General features: G+C 37.2%; 1 protein-coding gene across 1 annotated transcript; it reads right to left on the reverse strand.

Annotated features, from left to right (window-relative positions):
• Nucleotides 1–12,454: 12,454 nt before the first annotated feature.
• On the reverse strand, nucleotides 12,455–14,488 carry LOC146934950 (uncharacterized). Its single transcript, XM_085750190.1, has 2 exons — nucleotides 14,302–14,488; nucleotides 12,455–14,209 (listed from the first exon to the last, which is right to left on the reverse strand). The coding sequence occupies exons 1-2, from the start codon at nucleotides 14,432–14,434 to the stop codon at nucleotides 12,621–12,623; spliced, it is 1,722 nt and encodes a 573-aa protein (XP_085606316.1). The 5' UTR covers nucleotides 14,435–14,488; the 3' UTR covers nucleotides 12,455–12,620.
• Between the last annotated feature and the right edge of the window lie 394 nt (nucleotides 14,489–14,882).

A 14,882-nucleotide genomic window follows, 5' to 3' on the forward strand; every position in this document is an offset into this window, starting at 1 on the left:
TCTCGCTCAATGAAGGTAGCATTAATCTCCAAGAACAAGTTGAAATTTGTTGATGGTACTCTTAATCTTCCAGCCGTGTCTGATCCTCTTTATGATCCGTGGATCCGTTGCAACAATATGGTACTTTCCTGGATCCAACGCTCTATTTCAGAAACCATCGCCAAGTCAATCATGTGGTGCGATCGTGCCGCGGTGGTCTGGAAGTGTTTGGAGCGGCGGTTCGCACACGGCGATATATTTAGAATCGCTGACCTTCTCGAAGAAATTGCTCGCTATCAGCAAGGTACCTTAGATATCTCTTCTTATTTCACTCATTTGACAACACTTTGGGAAGAATTGGAAAATTTTCGACCTCTCAAAGATTGTTCATGTGCTATTCCCTGCACCTGTGGTGCTGCATCTGATTTGAAGAGACACAAAGAACAAGACAAAGTCATCAAATTTTTGAAAGGCTTGAATGAACAATATGCAAGTGTTCGGTCTCAAATCATGCTTCTCGATCCTTTACCTGATATTGATCGATGCTTCTCCTTGGTTCTTCAACAAGAACGACAGATGTTAATTTCTACTGTTACTGATAATTCTGTCGAACAACAGTCCTCTATTATGCAGGTTCAGAAAACTACTTCTAATTCTGGCAATAATTATTCGAGTTTCGCTTCTACTCACCACGGCGGTCGCGGCAGAGGCCGTGGAAGTCATTATGGAGGTCGTGGTTCTAATAATCGAACCTGCACTAATTGTGGTAGACGCAATCATACTATTGACACATGTTTTGCCTTACATGGCTATCCAACTGGTTATCAACATAAAAACTCTAAGTCAGTAAATGTTGCTGCTACCGCTTCTAATGCCCCACAAAGAGAAAGTCACGCCAATCCCACTCCAGCTACTATCAACACCATTCAAGAGCAGTATAATCAGATTTTACAGCTTCTACAACATTCAACATTACAAGCTTCATCAACACCCTCGAATCCTAGTCCCAATCAACCTTCTGTCAACTCTCTTATATCTAATCCTGCAGCTTTAAGTTCATCCTCTTCTCCCACGTTTGGTAAGATCTCTGACCACTGGGTTGTAGATTCTGGTGCCACTGACCATATCACACATTCCTTACATAACTTTGTCTCTTATCACACAATTTCTCCTGTGTTTATGTCCTTACCTAATGGCCAGAAAACCATTGCCACAATTTCTGGCAAAGTGCAAATTTCTCCATCCCTTATTCTACATGATGTCTATTACATCCCTAATTTCCATGTTAATTTGATCTCTGTCACCCAGCTTTTAGACACCACAATTTATGATGTCTTCTTCACCATTAATGGTTGTTTTATTTTGCAGATTTCAACCCGGACAATGATTGGTGCAGCTGAGAGATTTGGAGGACTGTTTGTGTTGAAACCTTTATCAATTCAACTTAAAGATTCTGGTTCTAGTTCTGGTCTTTCTTGTAACTCTGTCTCTCAAGCACTCGGTGACACCGCACAAACCTCTTCCATTTGGCACACTAGACTAGGACATATATCGGATTCAATACATAAATGTATTTCATCACAATTTCCCTTTGTGAATTTTAAAGAATCTCGATCTCCTTGTGATATATGTCATTATGCAAAACAAAGAAAGCTATCTTTTCCCCATAGTCTCACTCGTACTTCTAATATTTTTGATCTATTACATGCTGATATTTGGGGACCATATGCCACTCCATCCATTTCTGGCCATAAATATTTCTTTACACTAGTTGATGATTTTAGTCGTTTTACTTGGATCATTCTCATGAAAACCAAAAGTGAGGCTAGACAACATCTCACCAATTTTATTTCTTTCATTGAAACTCAATTCAACCATAAACTCAAGTGTTTAAGAAGTGATAATGGGCCTGAATTCTTGATGTCTGACTTTTATCAAGCTAAAGGCATTATTCATCATCGATCTTGTGTTGAAACTCCTCAACAAAATGGCATTGTTGAGCGGAAACATCAACACATCCTTAATGTTGCCCGTGCCCTTTCCTTTCAATCAAAAATTCCTATTTCTTTTTGGCATTTTTCTGTGCAGCATGCAGTGCATATTATAAATCGCATTCCTTCTCCTCTCTTGCACAATAAAAGCCCTTACGAATTACTCCATAAACAGCCACCTACTCTTCTCCACCTACGGGTATTTGGTTGCTTAGCTTTTGCTTCCACTATCCAACAAAATCGTTCTAAATTCCATCCTCGTGCTAGAAAATCTGTCTTTCTTGGATATAGAGAAGGAACCAAAGGATATCTTCTCTATGATATCCATTCCAATGCCTTTTTCTTGTCAAGAAATGTTATTTTCTATGAAAGTCAGTTTCCTTTTTCTTCCCCTCTCACATCTTCTTCCACTTCATCTAGTCACCAAACTTCCTTTGATTCCTATGATCTCACCCCCCTTGCCGAGTATGATTCCATCCTTCATCAACCAACTCAGGTTAATACTTTGCCTACACCATCTTCTACTCCTTCATCTGAGCCTACCCCTCTGACTTCTACTCCTCCTCCTGCACCTCCTCCTCCTCCTCCTCCTCCTATCACCGATGCATTGAGACGTTCTACAAGACCTAAAACTAAACCAAGTTATCTTGAAGATTATCACTGCAGTCTTCTAACCTCTTCTCTGCACCAATCAGGTAATTCTGCTTACCCCATTTCTTCCTTTTTATCTTATGATAAATGTGATATCCCTTATAAAAACTATTGTCTTACTATATCTTCCACCACTGAGCCACAAACATACACCCAAGCTTGTAAATCTGAATGTTGGATAGAAGCTATGAAATCTGAATTAACAGCTCTTGCTGCCACTGAAACTTGGTCAATTGTGGACCTCCCACCAGGCAAAATTCCAATTGGGTGCAAGTGGGTTTATAAGGTAAAATTCAATGCTGATGGGACCATTGAGAGTCATAAAGCTCGTCTTGTCGCCAAGGGTTACACTCAAATGGAAGGTGTGGACTATTTCGATACTTTCTCTCCTGTGGCAAAATTGACCACTGTTAGAGCTCTTCTCAGCTTAGCTTCTATAAAAGGCTGGTTTCTTGAGCAACTTGACGTCAATAATGCTTTTCTTCACGGTGATCTTCATGAAGAGGTATACATGAAACTCCCGCCTGGCCTTATGGTTCCCAACTCTTCCCCAGAGACAACCAAAGTATGTAAGCTTCACAAATCTCTCTATGGTCTTAAACAGGCAAGTCGACAGTGGTATGCCAAACTTTCAGCAGCTCTTGTTTCCATTGGTTACCAACATTCCTCTGCTGACTACTCTTTATTTACAAAGACTTCTGGTACAAAAATAACAGCACTTCTAGTTTACGTGGATGATATTGTCCTCGCGGGTGATGATCTCACTGAAATTCAACATGTCAAATCTTTCTTGGATCAACAGTTCAGTATTAAAGATCTTGGCAAACTTCGCTTCTTTCTTGGTCTTGAGATAGCCCGATCTTCAAGTGGTATCTTGCTCAATCAACGCAAGTATACTTTGGATTTGCTCTCTGACAGTGGCCATCTTGCTGTGAAGCCTTGTTCTACTCCCTATGACTCTTCCTTGAAACTACATGATTCAGATTCTCCCTTGTATCATGATGAATCTGCTTTCAGACGTTTAATTGGCCGCCTTTTGTATCTCACTACAACTCGCCCAGATATTGCATTTGCTGTCCAGCAACTAAGTCAATTTGTTTCTCGCCCCCAAGACATTCATTTCCAGGCTGCTACTCGTGTCTTGAAATATTTGAAGAGTTGCCCAACAAAGGGACTTTTCTTCTCTGCCAATTCTCCTTTGATGTTGTCTGGGTTTGCTGACTCGGATTGGGCATCTTGCCCTGCTACCCGTCGCTCTGTTTCTGGATACTGTGTTTTTATTGGTTCTTCTCTCATCTCTTGGAAGTCCAAGAAGCAATCTACGGTTTCCCGGTCAAGTTCTGAAGCCGAATATCGCGCTCTTGCTAGTCTTTCTTGTGAATTGCAGTGGCTGCAATATTTGTTTCATGATCTACATGTTACTTTTTCGCAACCTGCCTCCGTCTACTGTGACAATAAATCTGCTATTTATCTCGCTCACAACCCAACATTTCATGAGAGAACTAAACACATTGAGATTGATTGTCACGTGGTTCGTGAGAAAATCCAAAGTGGGCTTATTCATCTCCTTCCTATTCCTTCTTCTGCTCAACTTGCTGATGTGTTGACCAAACCGTTGCTGTCGCCCGCTTTTGGCTCCTTAATTTCCAAGCTTGGCCTTTGTGACATACATAGTCCAGCTTGTGGGGGGATATTACCTAATAAAGATGCTAATTTATCTCATTTATAGTAGAGAAGTCTGTTAGTTCTTACCTAGTTATTAGTTTTACATCAGTTACAGTATTTCAATAGTCTTACAACTTTGTATATAAATCAATAGCAGCTCTCTATGTAAATCAGACTTACACACAACAATAAAATGAGAATTACATCTCAATTCCTCTTTCTCTGATAATCAATACAAGAGAACATCAAACACGAGTGTTTAAACATTCTGAGAACCCTCTCTTTTTCACTTTTCCATTTGTTTTTACGTATCTTATTTTTTTTCTTCTTTTGCTAGTTAGTTTCAAAGACCACATGTTGCAACCACTACATCTGGCAACATTATACATTTTGTGAAGTTATGGCCACATGACATTGTCCATCATTTTTGTCACTATTACCATCATTGTCCCACTCAAGCTCTATATAAGTTCTAATCATTTTGATTTAAAAGGACATTTTTATTGGTGCAGAGATAGATACATAAAAGTTTATGTTACATGTATATTTCTCTCCAAACGTATATCTTCATTAAATAGAGAAAAATCTTAACCCGACTCTATATATATACATGCATGTTAAACAGAGTAAACTCGTAGAAGGAGTAGCAAACTACCACTTTATACTTCACTCGTATCTCTTTACAACCCGTCATACCCTAATATTTTTCCTTTCAATTAAACTTACCCTTCTTCTAGAGTGAAATTTTTCTGAATTTTTGGTTCTATTCAAGTTTTGTTTTTGTTAGAGAACAAAGTGAATCTAGATATTTTGTTTCATTACCTTTTCTTTATTTTTGTTGTTTGATTAGGCTAGTTTGTTCACTTTTTCTTTGCCTCAGTTTGAATAGTTTCTTGATTTGGCTTTGTTTAATACTTGTGCGGCTTCATTTGGCTATTTATAGTTCACTGGCATTTGGTTATTTCTTCACCGTTTCAATAACATATAATGGGTAAATAAGCTCCCTATTCATGTAGCAGATAGTGTGGGAGGGTAGAAGGAAAGAAAAGCTTAATATTAAATTGGTAGTAATATTAAATTGGTGAACATTTTTATTGATGACAAGATTCTTGAAATGTCTGAAAAGATATAGATGTTTTTTGAATCACTTTTTATTGATTTGATACAAATATCAATTTGAAAATTTCAAGAATGCTAGGAATATTCAACTATTTTTGTTCTAATAAATTTTAAGTTTTTAAGAACTTTTGTTGTGTAATGATATACTTTGAGTTTATGTTTTCCCTTCATCATATTATAAAGTCAGGTCTAATTACCAAGAAGGTGTAGCTGTGGTTGCATCAACTTATAGGTTATCTATTGTATTCATAAAAACAGAAATTAAATAGAAATGGAAGCCGAGAATGAACAAGGGTATTTTGGTCTTCTTAAGTAACTTATAAGGATCTTAAAAAGATAGCTTTTCAACACCAATTTGTTCAATAAGAAAAATTAATCCTTTAGTTACATCTCTGATTTATGACATTTTTTTTAACAAACAAAAATGGAATATATTAACACTAACAAAGTAGTCTCTCTAGTTTATGACAGTTGATCTTGTTGAACGATTTGGTTCTTGAGATGATATCTAAGCCGTTTCATTCATGAATTTAGTGCATATTTGATTCAATTTATGGAGGAGCTAAAATTGATTCAAAAAAACCTGGAGTTGATTTTAACATGTTTGATTACTCTATAGTGGAATTGAGTTTGTTTCTTTGATTCTTCTTAAGACTTATGATTTTAGAATTTATTCGTCATATTAAGTAAATAAAATTAAAATTTATTTATCCGATAACCAAATATACAATTAGGAGTTTAAACTTTGTTTTTTCCATTCATCATAATAAATAAATGTATCAGTATTTAAAATCATTCATGAAAGTATATTTCTTGATAGGGGAACCTCTTGATAGTAAGGAAACTTCTCAATATTGTTTATACATTCTCCAACAATAATTGTTTATTCAGATACACCCACCTAAAAACACTAAGGTGCAAGTTAACAAGCTGCACCTACTTGTACCAAGCTGCACCTACTTGTACTTTACTAAAACACCCTTTTGTCTCTATTAAACTTTATTTTAATTAAAAAGACATTTTTGTATATAGCATAAATAATATTTGTTTATAATAGAAAAACATGGGTGTTTTGGTAAATAACTAGTAGGTGCAGCTTGTTAACTTGCACCTTAGTGTTTTTAGGTAGGTGCAAGTTAACAGTGGGGGCTGTTAACTTGCACCCACCTAAAAACACTAAGGTGCAGCTTGTTAACTTGCACCTTAGTGTTTTTAGTGGGTGCAAGTTAACAACCCTATATATATATTCCCTAAGATCTCTCGATTTTGACTTAAAATTTATGGCCGCACCATGTGATGGATATGTCATAGTTTATTTGGCAGATTTTTGTGTCGAATCTATATTTGAGTTAAAAAGGCCCTCAAATTCAAATAAAGATGTTAGTAGTTTTTAGACGAAAATTTTGAAAAATGCAAAGCTTAAAATTAAGCTAAGAATGTTTGTAATGTTGGTCATGAAATTCCAAAAGTTACGAGGGAAGATATTGGGTAATTTAAAGACCTGAAAGTATACGATATTATTTGCTACTTATTTTTTATAAATCTTGGACCTAGTGATGTTTGACATAATCCTTTAACATGAAAATGTCCAACTAATTTTGATTCTAACAAAAATCGTGTTTCCTAAAAAGATTGGTGCTGTGTGTTTTTGAAATTCGTTTCGATGATGTTCCAAAACAACTTTTGTCTATGTTGTTGTGTGTTTGTTGGATTTCATTTGTTTTCCTTAAGAATTGAATATTAGATCTTCAGACAAACAAATGAGATGCTGCAATTCCCGCAACGAGATAGGTAAAAGTAATTTTAAAACATCTTATGGGACCTACATAAAAATTTTTCACAAACATGTCATGTTCTGTCCTTTTTTTTATATGGGGCAAGGTTCTTGATAGATTCAATAACTTGTAGCACATTTTTCTTGTTCTAGAATTTGCTCAAACATTTAAAATCCACAATTTTTTAAAAAAAATATTAACTTAAATGCAAATAGTATGTGGTACAAACCTTGTGAATTTCATAACTAGCACCTCAAGCATTCTTGGTTTAATTTTAGACGGTACATTATGCAAATATCTCGTCTTTAAACTTCCAACATATTTATTTGAATTAGTCAGGGTATATACCACAGGTAATGGGTGTCTTGGAATGTTTAGGACTGAAGTTTATTCCAAAGATGGAATGAATCCTAGTGTTTTCTTAAAAAAAGAGAGAAGCTTGAATCACATCTCTATTGCAATATCATTATCTAACGTGTTTAAAATGTGTTTTTCAACCCTAGAACCTCACCCCAAGAGCTCTCAACATTAGAAAAACTTTTTTTTTTTTTTTTTTTTTGTGTTCTCGTTCTCTAAGATTTATTTTTTTAGTTGATTGACAATATGTCAAATAATTTCTTTTTATAGGTAATTTTAGTCAAGCATCAGCCACTAAAAATGCATGGATTTTAAGACATTAACCTCCATAAATCTCAATCTTGGCTTCAAATCTATGATAATGCCCATTTTCGCATGTACCTCGTTGATGCTATCCACATCCTTGAATTATTCTTCAACAAAATTTATCAAATACAAGCGATGCTTGAATCTTGATTTAGGTAATGACTTGATGAATACATCCACCGAATTATCTTCTAATGTAATTTCTTTCTACTCAATCATGTGCTCTGGTTTCCTTCGCATATATATATATATATGGGGTTTGCTAGAACACACCCACTAGTTTTTATGTGGGAGTGTTTTAGCAAGTAAATAACTAAAAAGTGGTTAAATACACCCTAAGGTGTATGTTGCTATAACACACCTTCTAACAAAAACAAGTGGGTGTGTTCTAGCAAATCCTATAGGCATTTGCTATAACACACCCACTAGTTTTTATGTGGGAGTGTTTTAGCAAGTAAATAACTAAAAAGTGGTTAATTACACCCTAAGGTGTAGCTTTGCTAAAACACTCCCACATAAAAACCAGTGTGGGTGTGTTCTAGCAAACCCATATATATATATATATATATATATATATATATATATATATATGGGTTATGATAGAAGACACCTTTTGTGAAGGTGTCTTTTATCAAGTTACTCTATGAGCATTTGTTAAAAGACACCGACTACTTTTTATGAAGGTGTCTTTTATCAAAGTTATAACTAAAAAAGTGAAAATCACACCTTGAGGTGTGACTTGATAAAAGACACCACACTACTTTTTATGAAGGTGTCTTGTAACATAACCCTATATATATATATATATATATATATATATATATATATATATATATATATATATAAACTACAGGTAGTACCTATAGGTAGTACCAAACATCCAATTAATTATTTCTAAGTATTCGTCAAAAAAAAAAAAAAATCCTTCGACAATACACTTTCATGCATGCGCAATACCACGATCCCTTTCATTATCATATGTCGGTTTATTCATGTGGAGTGTGACTCCTAGGTAGTAGGTACTGATATGTGGGAAATGTCGGACTAGTAGAGCAAGTAGATTAATACAAGTTGTACGTTGTAAATTCTAAGGGTGTGTTTGGATTGAGGGTTTAGAAGGAGATGGTTCACTTTTATTTTTTAAATTACGAACATTGTAAATGTTTTTTTTTAAAATAAATTAAGTGTTTTTGAAGTATCTTTAACCGTATTATATAATCATTTATCATGTTGTTAATTCAATTTTCTAAAATTCATTTTATAATGTCAGTAATTTAAAAAAGAAAAGTAAGTCCTCCCCTCCTAAACCCTCCATTCAAACACGCCCTAAACGTTCAATGAAAATACAAAGAAACCACAAAATGCTCTGCACAATTGAACTAACTTCCTTAACAATTCATATTTGCCTTTATTGTTTCTTTAATCATTTTTTTGGATTGATGTTCAAACAATTCATGTGTTTATTTGCCAAGAAGTTATTTGTGTGTTATGCACCAAAGGTCAATTTGGTTTGAGGTTTGATTGGGCTGGTATTGGATGCTAGGCTTTTGGAGTGAATTTTTTGCATAATTTTTTTGTCAAGGCTATGCTATATATAACGAAAGAAACGTCCACGAATATGTAATATATTGTTTATTTTCTTCTCTAAAAATCTTATTAATTAATAAAATTACATTGTGAAACGGTTCGCCACTAACACTTTGATATGTTACACCAAAAAAAAAACACTTTGATATGTGCCAATTCTCCCACTCCTCCAAACATGGTTTGTGAACGCAACACAAGCAACCCTATCTGAACTGCTTTGCATATGGCCTGTCTAACACTTGGAAGCCATCTAATAACAGGTAAATTGATGATGGTTGACGTTGAACGCTCTAGCAAACAAACCACACCACCAACAACCTTGGTGGAGTTCATTCTCGTCAACGTCGGTGGACTATTTCTTCGACGTGAGTTTGTATGTCGTTTACAAGATGCCTATGTTGGTGGTTCCACAAGGTAGCTCCGAAGATTACAGCACAAGTACCAGTTGCATTGAGGATTCTGTTGGAACACTAGTTAATTCTAGTGAAGAAAATTGGAAAGAAAAAACACTATGAAAGAACTAGTGTGTGGGTATGACTTAAAAATGTCTCACATTGGAGGGTCACCCCAACTAGTAAGTGTTTATATATGGGCAAAGTGACCTCCAAGTGCAGTAGTTAATCGAACAGTTGTAGTTGGACTTGTTTTATCCTGGAGGCGGCGTGGTTGATAGTCTACCTTGCACAACTTTGGGTAGTGCCACGAAACGTCTTAAAGAGAGCGACTTGGTCGTGACTCAACCTAGTAACAACTTCGGTAGATAACAGAATTTGGAAATCCAAATTTAACAGTTTGGAAATCCAAAAACAACAGATTCTCTCGGCATGTGTTAATTAAAGATTAAGGTTACAAGCGTGGATGAAAAAGAGGGCATAGCATGCAAAAGTTCTTGTGAACTGTTTGGATCGATGGTGTTTTGGTGCATCGTGCCTATGACTCTCCTTTAGAAACAGAAATAGTATAACACTATAGCCGTGACGGTTATTCGTGATGCTGTTGTGATGATAACTCTTGCGACATTTAGCATTTCCCTTATTATTATTAGGCAAAGATTTTATTTTGCTAGGCAGTTTCAAGATTTCGTCACTGCTTGGTTTCATTGCTAGACATGACTTCGATAGGCAAATAGTATTTTCCTATTTTTTTTTGATGCGAATGGAAAATTAGGATTAAATGTAGGCATATGAAATACTTCCTTTAGAAAATTAATTATTTAGTTTCACCTTAAAAACAATCCTGGAATTCAATTTATAATTAAATTAGTGATCAAAGGTCATGCTCCAAGAATAAAGTGATAATCTTATGTTCAACCTGGATTCAATACAAGAAATTATATAAAAACCCTATTTGGATGCAAATGTAGAAGTTGGATATAATTAGCTCATCCGTTCTACAAACTAATTTGGTTGTTGCCTTAGAGAGGTCATCTATCTATTCTGACCCATACTTTGTTTCATTTAAAATAAAAAAGTGTAGATAAATAAATAATTTATTTTAAAAAAATTTAGAGTTTACTATAGTCTACATTCTAGTATGGGACTATTGCACTTTCATAATAGGCTTTCTTTTTTACCTCTTATCTCTTATAACTATCATTCGCTGTGACGGTAGTAAACTATTGTTCATCATTTATTAAATCGGTTTAACCGATTTAAAAAAAAAAAACGCAAACAATAATTAACTATACCGACATATGCATTTTTAGTAGCTTGAGGCGTTGATGAATAATTGATAGGTACCTAAAGAACAATCCTCTAAAACCTGCTAATATACTGAGGACACCAACCACTTGATAACACATGTTTATGTCTTATTTTATTCGGTACAAGACTCCTAACACACCATTCCCGTCCTCTAAGAGACTTGAAATTTGGAGTGTGACCTAAGTGACATGATAGTGAGAGCCCCAATAGAAGATATAATGGATATCTCTGATAAACTTTAATATCATCTAGGATTTGGGTTGAATAAATTCAATCTTTATAAAACCGGCTCGTAACGTGAGAATTCTACCAACCATTTTATAAACACATACTCACACCTTGAGAAGTTATTCTGATGTTGTTCCAAGTGCTTCTCAGAATTTCTTTGTTTTTCTGAGCATATTCAAGTAGGAAAATTATCCCTGAACTAGCATAAGTATTTAGGAGCACAACTTAAATTTTTGTAAGGAGGTTATGGCTGAACCATAATTAATATTTCTCTCACAAGAGAATCAATGATGATCTAGCCTCACAGTTGTTGTACAGATGAGTTGGATCTTCTTATTGTTGTAAGGAAAGGTACTAACAAAGACAATGCACTAAAAAGCCTTGAATCCATTATCTCACAATGTTTCCCTTGACAAATTGTTTCCTCACACAATTAAATCACATATTGTGATCACATCTTCACAGCCATGCACAAATAAATATAATTACACTCATGATCACATATTCACAATAAACACTTTAACATATAAAGACAACACATCACAGGCACACAAGAATACTTAAACATACTTTGCATTTGCAAATTCAAAACATAAACTATCATTTAATTTCCCTTGTTATTCTCATCCATTGTTATTTTCAATTATGTCAAAACCATTCCATTGTAACTGGGAGTTACTCTTCTGTTTTCTGTTAATTCCTAACAAAATGAAATCATGACATCATTTTTGCAATGAAAAATGTAAATAAAGTTTTCTCCTTGCTTTGATTTTGTGTGCATTTGCTTCAACCTGCTTTAATCTATATACTGTGAGAATTTTACATTCAATTATTTATTGAATGTTTTTAAAAAAAATTAACAACTAAACTTACATGCAGAAATAGACTGCAGAAACTTGGAGCCAATTAATGATACTTCATTTTTGCAAAATTGTACATTTTGATTCTGTTTGGAAATAAAAAGATAAAAATGATGTATTATTCAAACGCTTCTTAGTTAGTCTTTGAACATTGCTTGAATTTAAATTTAGGTACTTCAATATCATATCTATAATTAAAATATGTAAGGAGTCATGAAAACTTGCTAATATGATTATTTTGAATATCTCCAATCTTTTCATTCATAATTTATGTGCTACACATTAGCAGAGACCATATAATACTCATGACAAACATTTAAGGATAAAAGAAACTTGAAGAGAGTAGATATACTCTTTCTATATCTGCCACAAAATACAAAGGTCTCATATAACATTGTTTTAATAACCTCCACCGCCTCCGTCGCCTCCACCACCTCCACTTGATCCTCCTCCTCCGCTTCCACCACTTGCTCCACCACCGTATCCTCCTCCTCCGCTTCCACCACCACCAGAACCTCCTTCACCACCACCTCCTCCACTTCCACCACCGCTTCCTCCACCGCCAGAACTTCCTCCTCCACTTCCGCCTCCACCAGAACCTCCCCCGCTACCACTGCCACCTCCGCTTCCACCACCTGCTCCACCTCCACTTCCTCCACCACCATAACCTCCTCCTCCGCTACCACTCCCTTCACCACCACCTGATCCACTTCCGCCGCCAGAACTACCTCCTCCGCTTCCTCCACTTCCACCACTGCCTCCTCCTCCACCACCATAATCTCCTCCGCTTCCACCACTACCACCACCTCCCGCACTTCCTCCACCGCCTGAACCACCACTTCCTCCACCACCATGTCCTCCTCCTCCGCTTCCACCACTACCACCACCTCCTGCACTTCCTCCGCCGCCTGAACCACCACTTCCTCCACCACCATGGCCTCCTCCGCTTCCACCACTTCCACTTCCTCCACCACCGTAACCTCCTCCGCTTCCACCACCACCACCTTCCCCACCACCATGACCTCCGCTTCCACTTCCTCCACCACCGTGACCTCCTCCACCATGGCCTCCTCCTCCACTTCCGCCACCACCAGCTCCACCAGAACCTCCTCCACCACCATAGCCTCCTCCTCCACTTCCACCACCACCACCATGACCTCCTCCTCCACTTCCACCATGACCTCCTCCACCGCCATGGCCACCATGACCTCCCCCTCCACTACCTCCGCCACCATGACCACCATGACCTCCTTTACCACCATGGCCACCATGACCTCCTTTACCACCATGGCCACCATGACCTCCTCCTCCGCTTCCACCACTACCACCTCCACTTCCTCCACCACCATAACCTCCTCCCCCACTTCCACTTCCTCCACCACCATGACCTCCACCGCTTCCACCACCACCACCTCCACCAGAACCTCCTCCACTTCCTCCACCACCATAACCTCCTCCTCCTCCGCTTCCACCACCTCCTCCACTTCCACCGCCACCATGACCTCCTCCGCTGCCACCACTTCCTCCACCACCGTGACCTCCTCCTCCACTTCCACCACTTCCTCCACCACCACCTCCTCCTCCACTGCCACCACCGCCACTTCCACTTCCTCCACCACCATAATCACCTCCCCGGCTTCCACCACTTCCTCCACTTCCTCCACCACCTTTCCCTCCTCCTCCGCTTCCACCTCCCCCACCTGAACTTCCACCACCGCCATAATCACCTCCTCCGCTTCCACCACTACCCCCACCTCCTCCACTTCCACCACTACCTCCTCCACTTCCACCACTACCTCCTCCACCAGAACCTCCACCATAATCACCTCCTCCACTTCCACTCCCACCTCCTTCTCCACCACCACTACCTCCTCCTTGGCCGCCACCTCCACCACTACCACCAGATCCACCACCATAACCTCCACCTCCCTTTCCTTTGCACTTTCCACCATGAAGTGGCTCTAAGGTCATTTTCCTTCCACTTAAAACTGCATAATATTTCACAATTGACTTAAATAACCATCATTCACATTATATATCAATCGGATTAAAATAAAACACATAAAGAGATCAAAGTTACCATATTCTTGCTTGTCACATTCCATAAGCTCTTCATCCTTTCCGCTTGGTGGTGGATCTTCATAAGCCCTCACTGCAGATATGAGAACCACACCAGACAGAAGTATCAGCAAAACAAAAGGTTTGAAATTCATCTTTGTTAATTAGGTAACAGTACTTGAGAAAAGGATGAGAGAAAATGCTCTAACAACACCCTTATTTATAGTGCATGAAGAGCATCATCAAATTAAATGCTATAAGTAAGGTGGACCTACTCATTAACCATAATTTTTGTCTCCTTATAATATTTTAACGTAATTAATTGTTTTCATTTCAATTTCAACCATATTAATTTTAAGTCAGTTTCATATTCCAGATTATCTGCCACTACCAAGTGTGAACTTGGAAGTTTTTCTCTATTTTTCAGAAAGATATAAGCAACATTTTCATGTTGTTGTGCCACCTTGAAATTGAATACATGTGTTCATGAACTAAAGAAAACTCAATTACCATAATTTCTATGCATAATTCATTTAATGTTATTGAAGAAGAAATGAAAGAGGACACATAAAAAGGGGATCACAGTTAAGAGTGATGACATTG

This window comes from Medicago sativa, chromosome 3 (genome assembly GCF_051527215.1).
Source record: "Medicago sativa cultivar Bolivia chromosome 3, Bolivia_mono, whole genome shotgun sequence".
NCBI lineage: Eukaryota > Viridiplantae > Streptophyta > Magnoliopsida > Fabales > Fabaceae > Medicago > Medicago sativa.

What these genes read in the sequence shown, in the direction of transcription:
- LOC146934950 (XM_085750190.1), bottom strand. Translation starts at nt 14,434, where the DNA reads ATGAATTTCAAACCTTTTGTTTTGCTGATACTTCTGTCTGGTGTGGTT. An exon ending in ATGTGACAAGCAAGAATATG is followed by an intron (nt 14,210 to 14,301) that starts GTAACTTTGATC and finishes AATATTATGCAG; the next exon opens with TTTTAAGTGGAAGGAAAATG.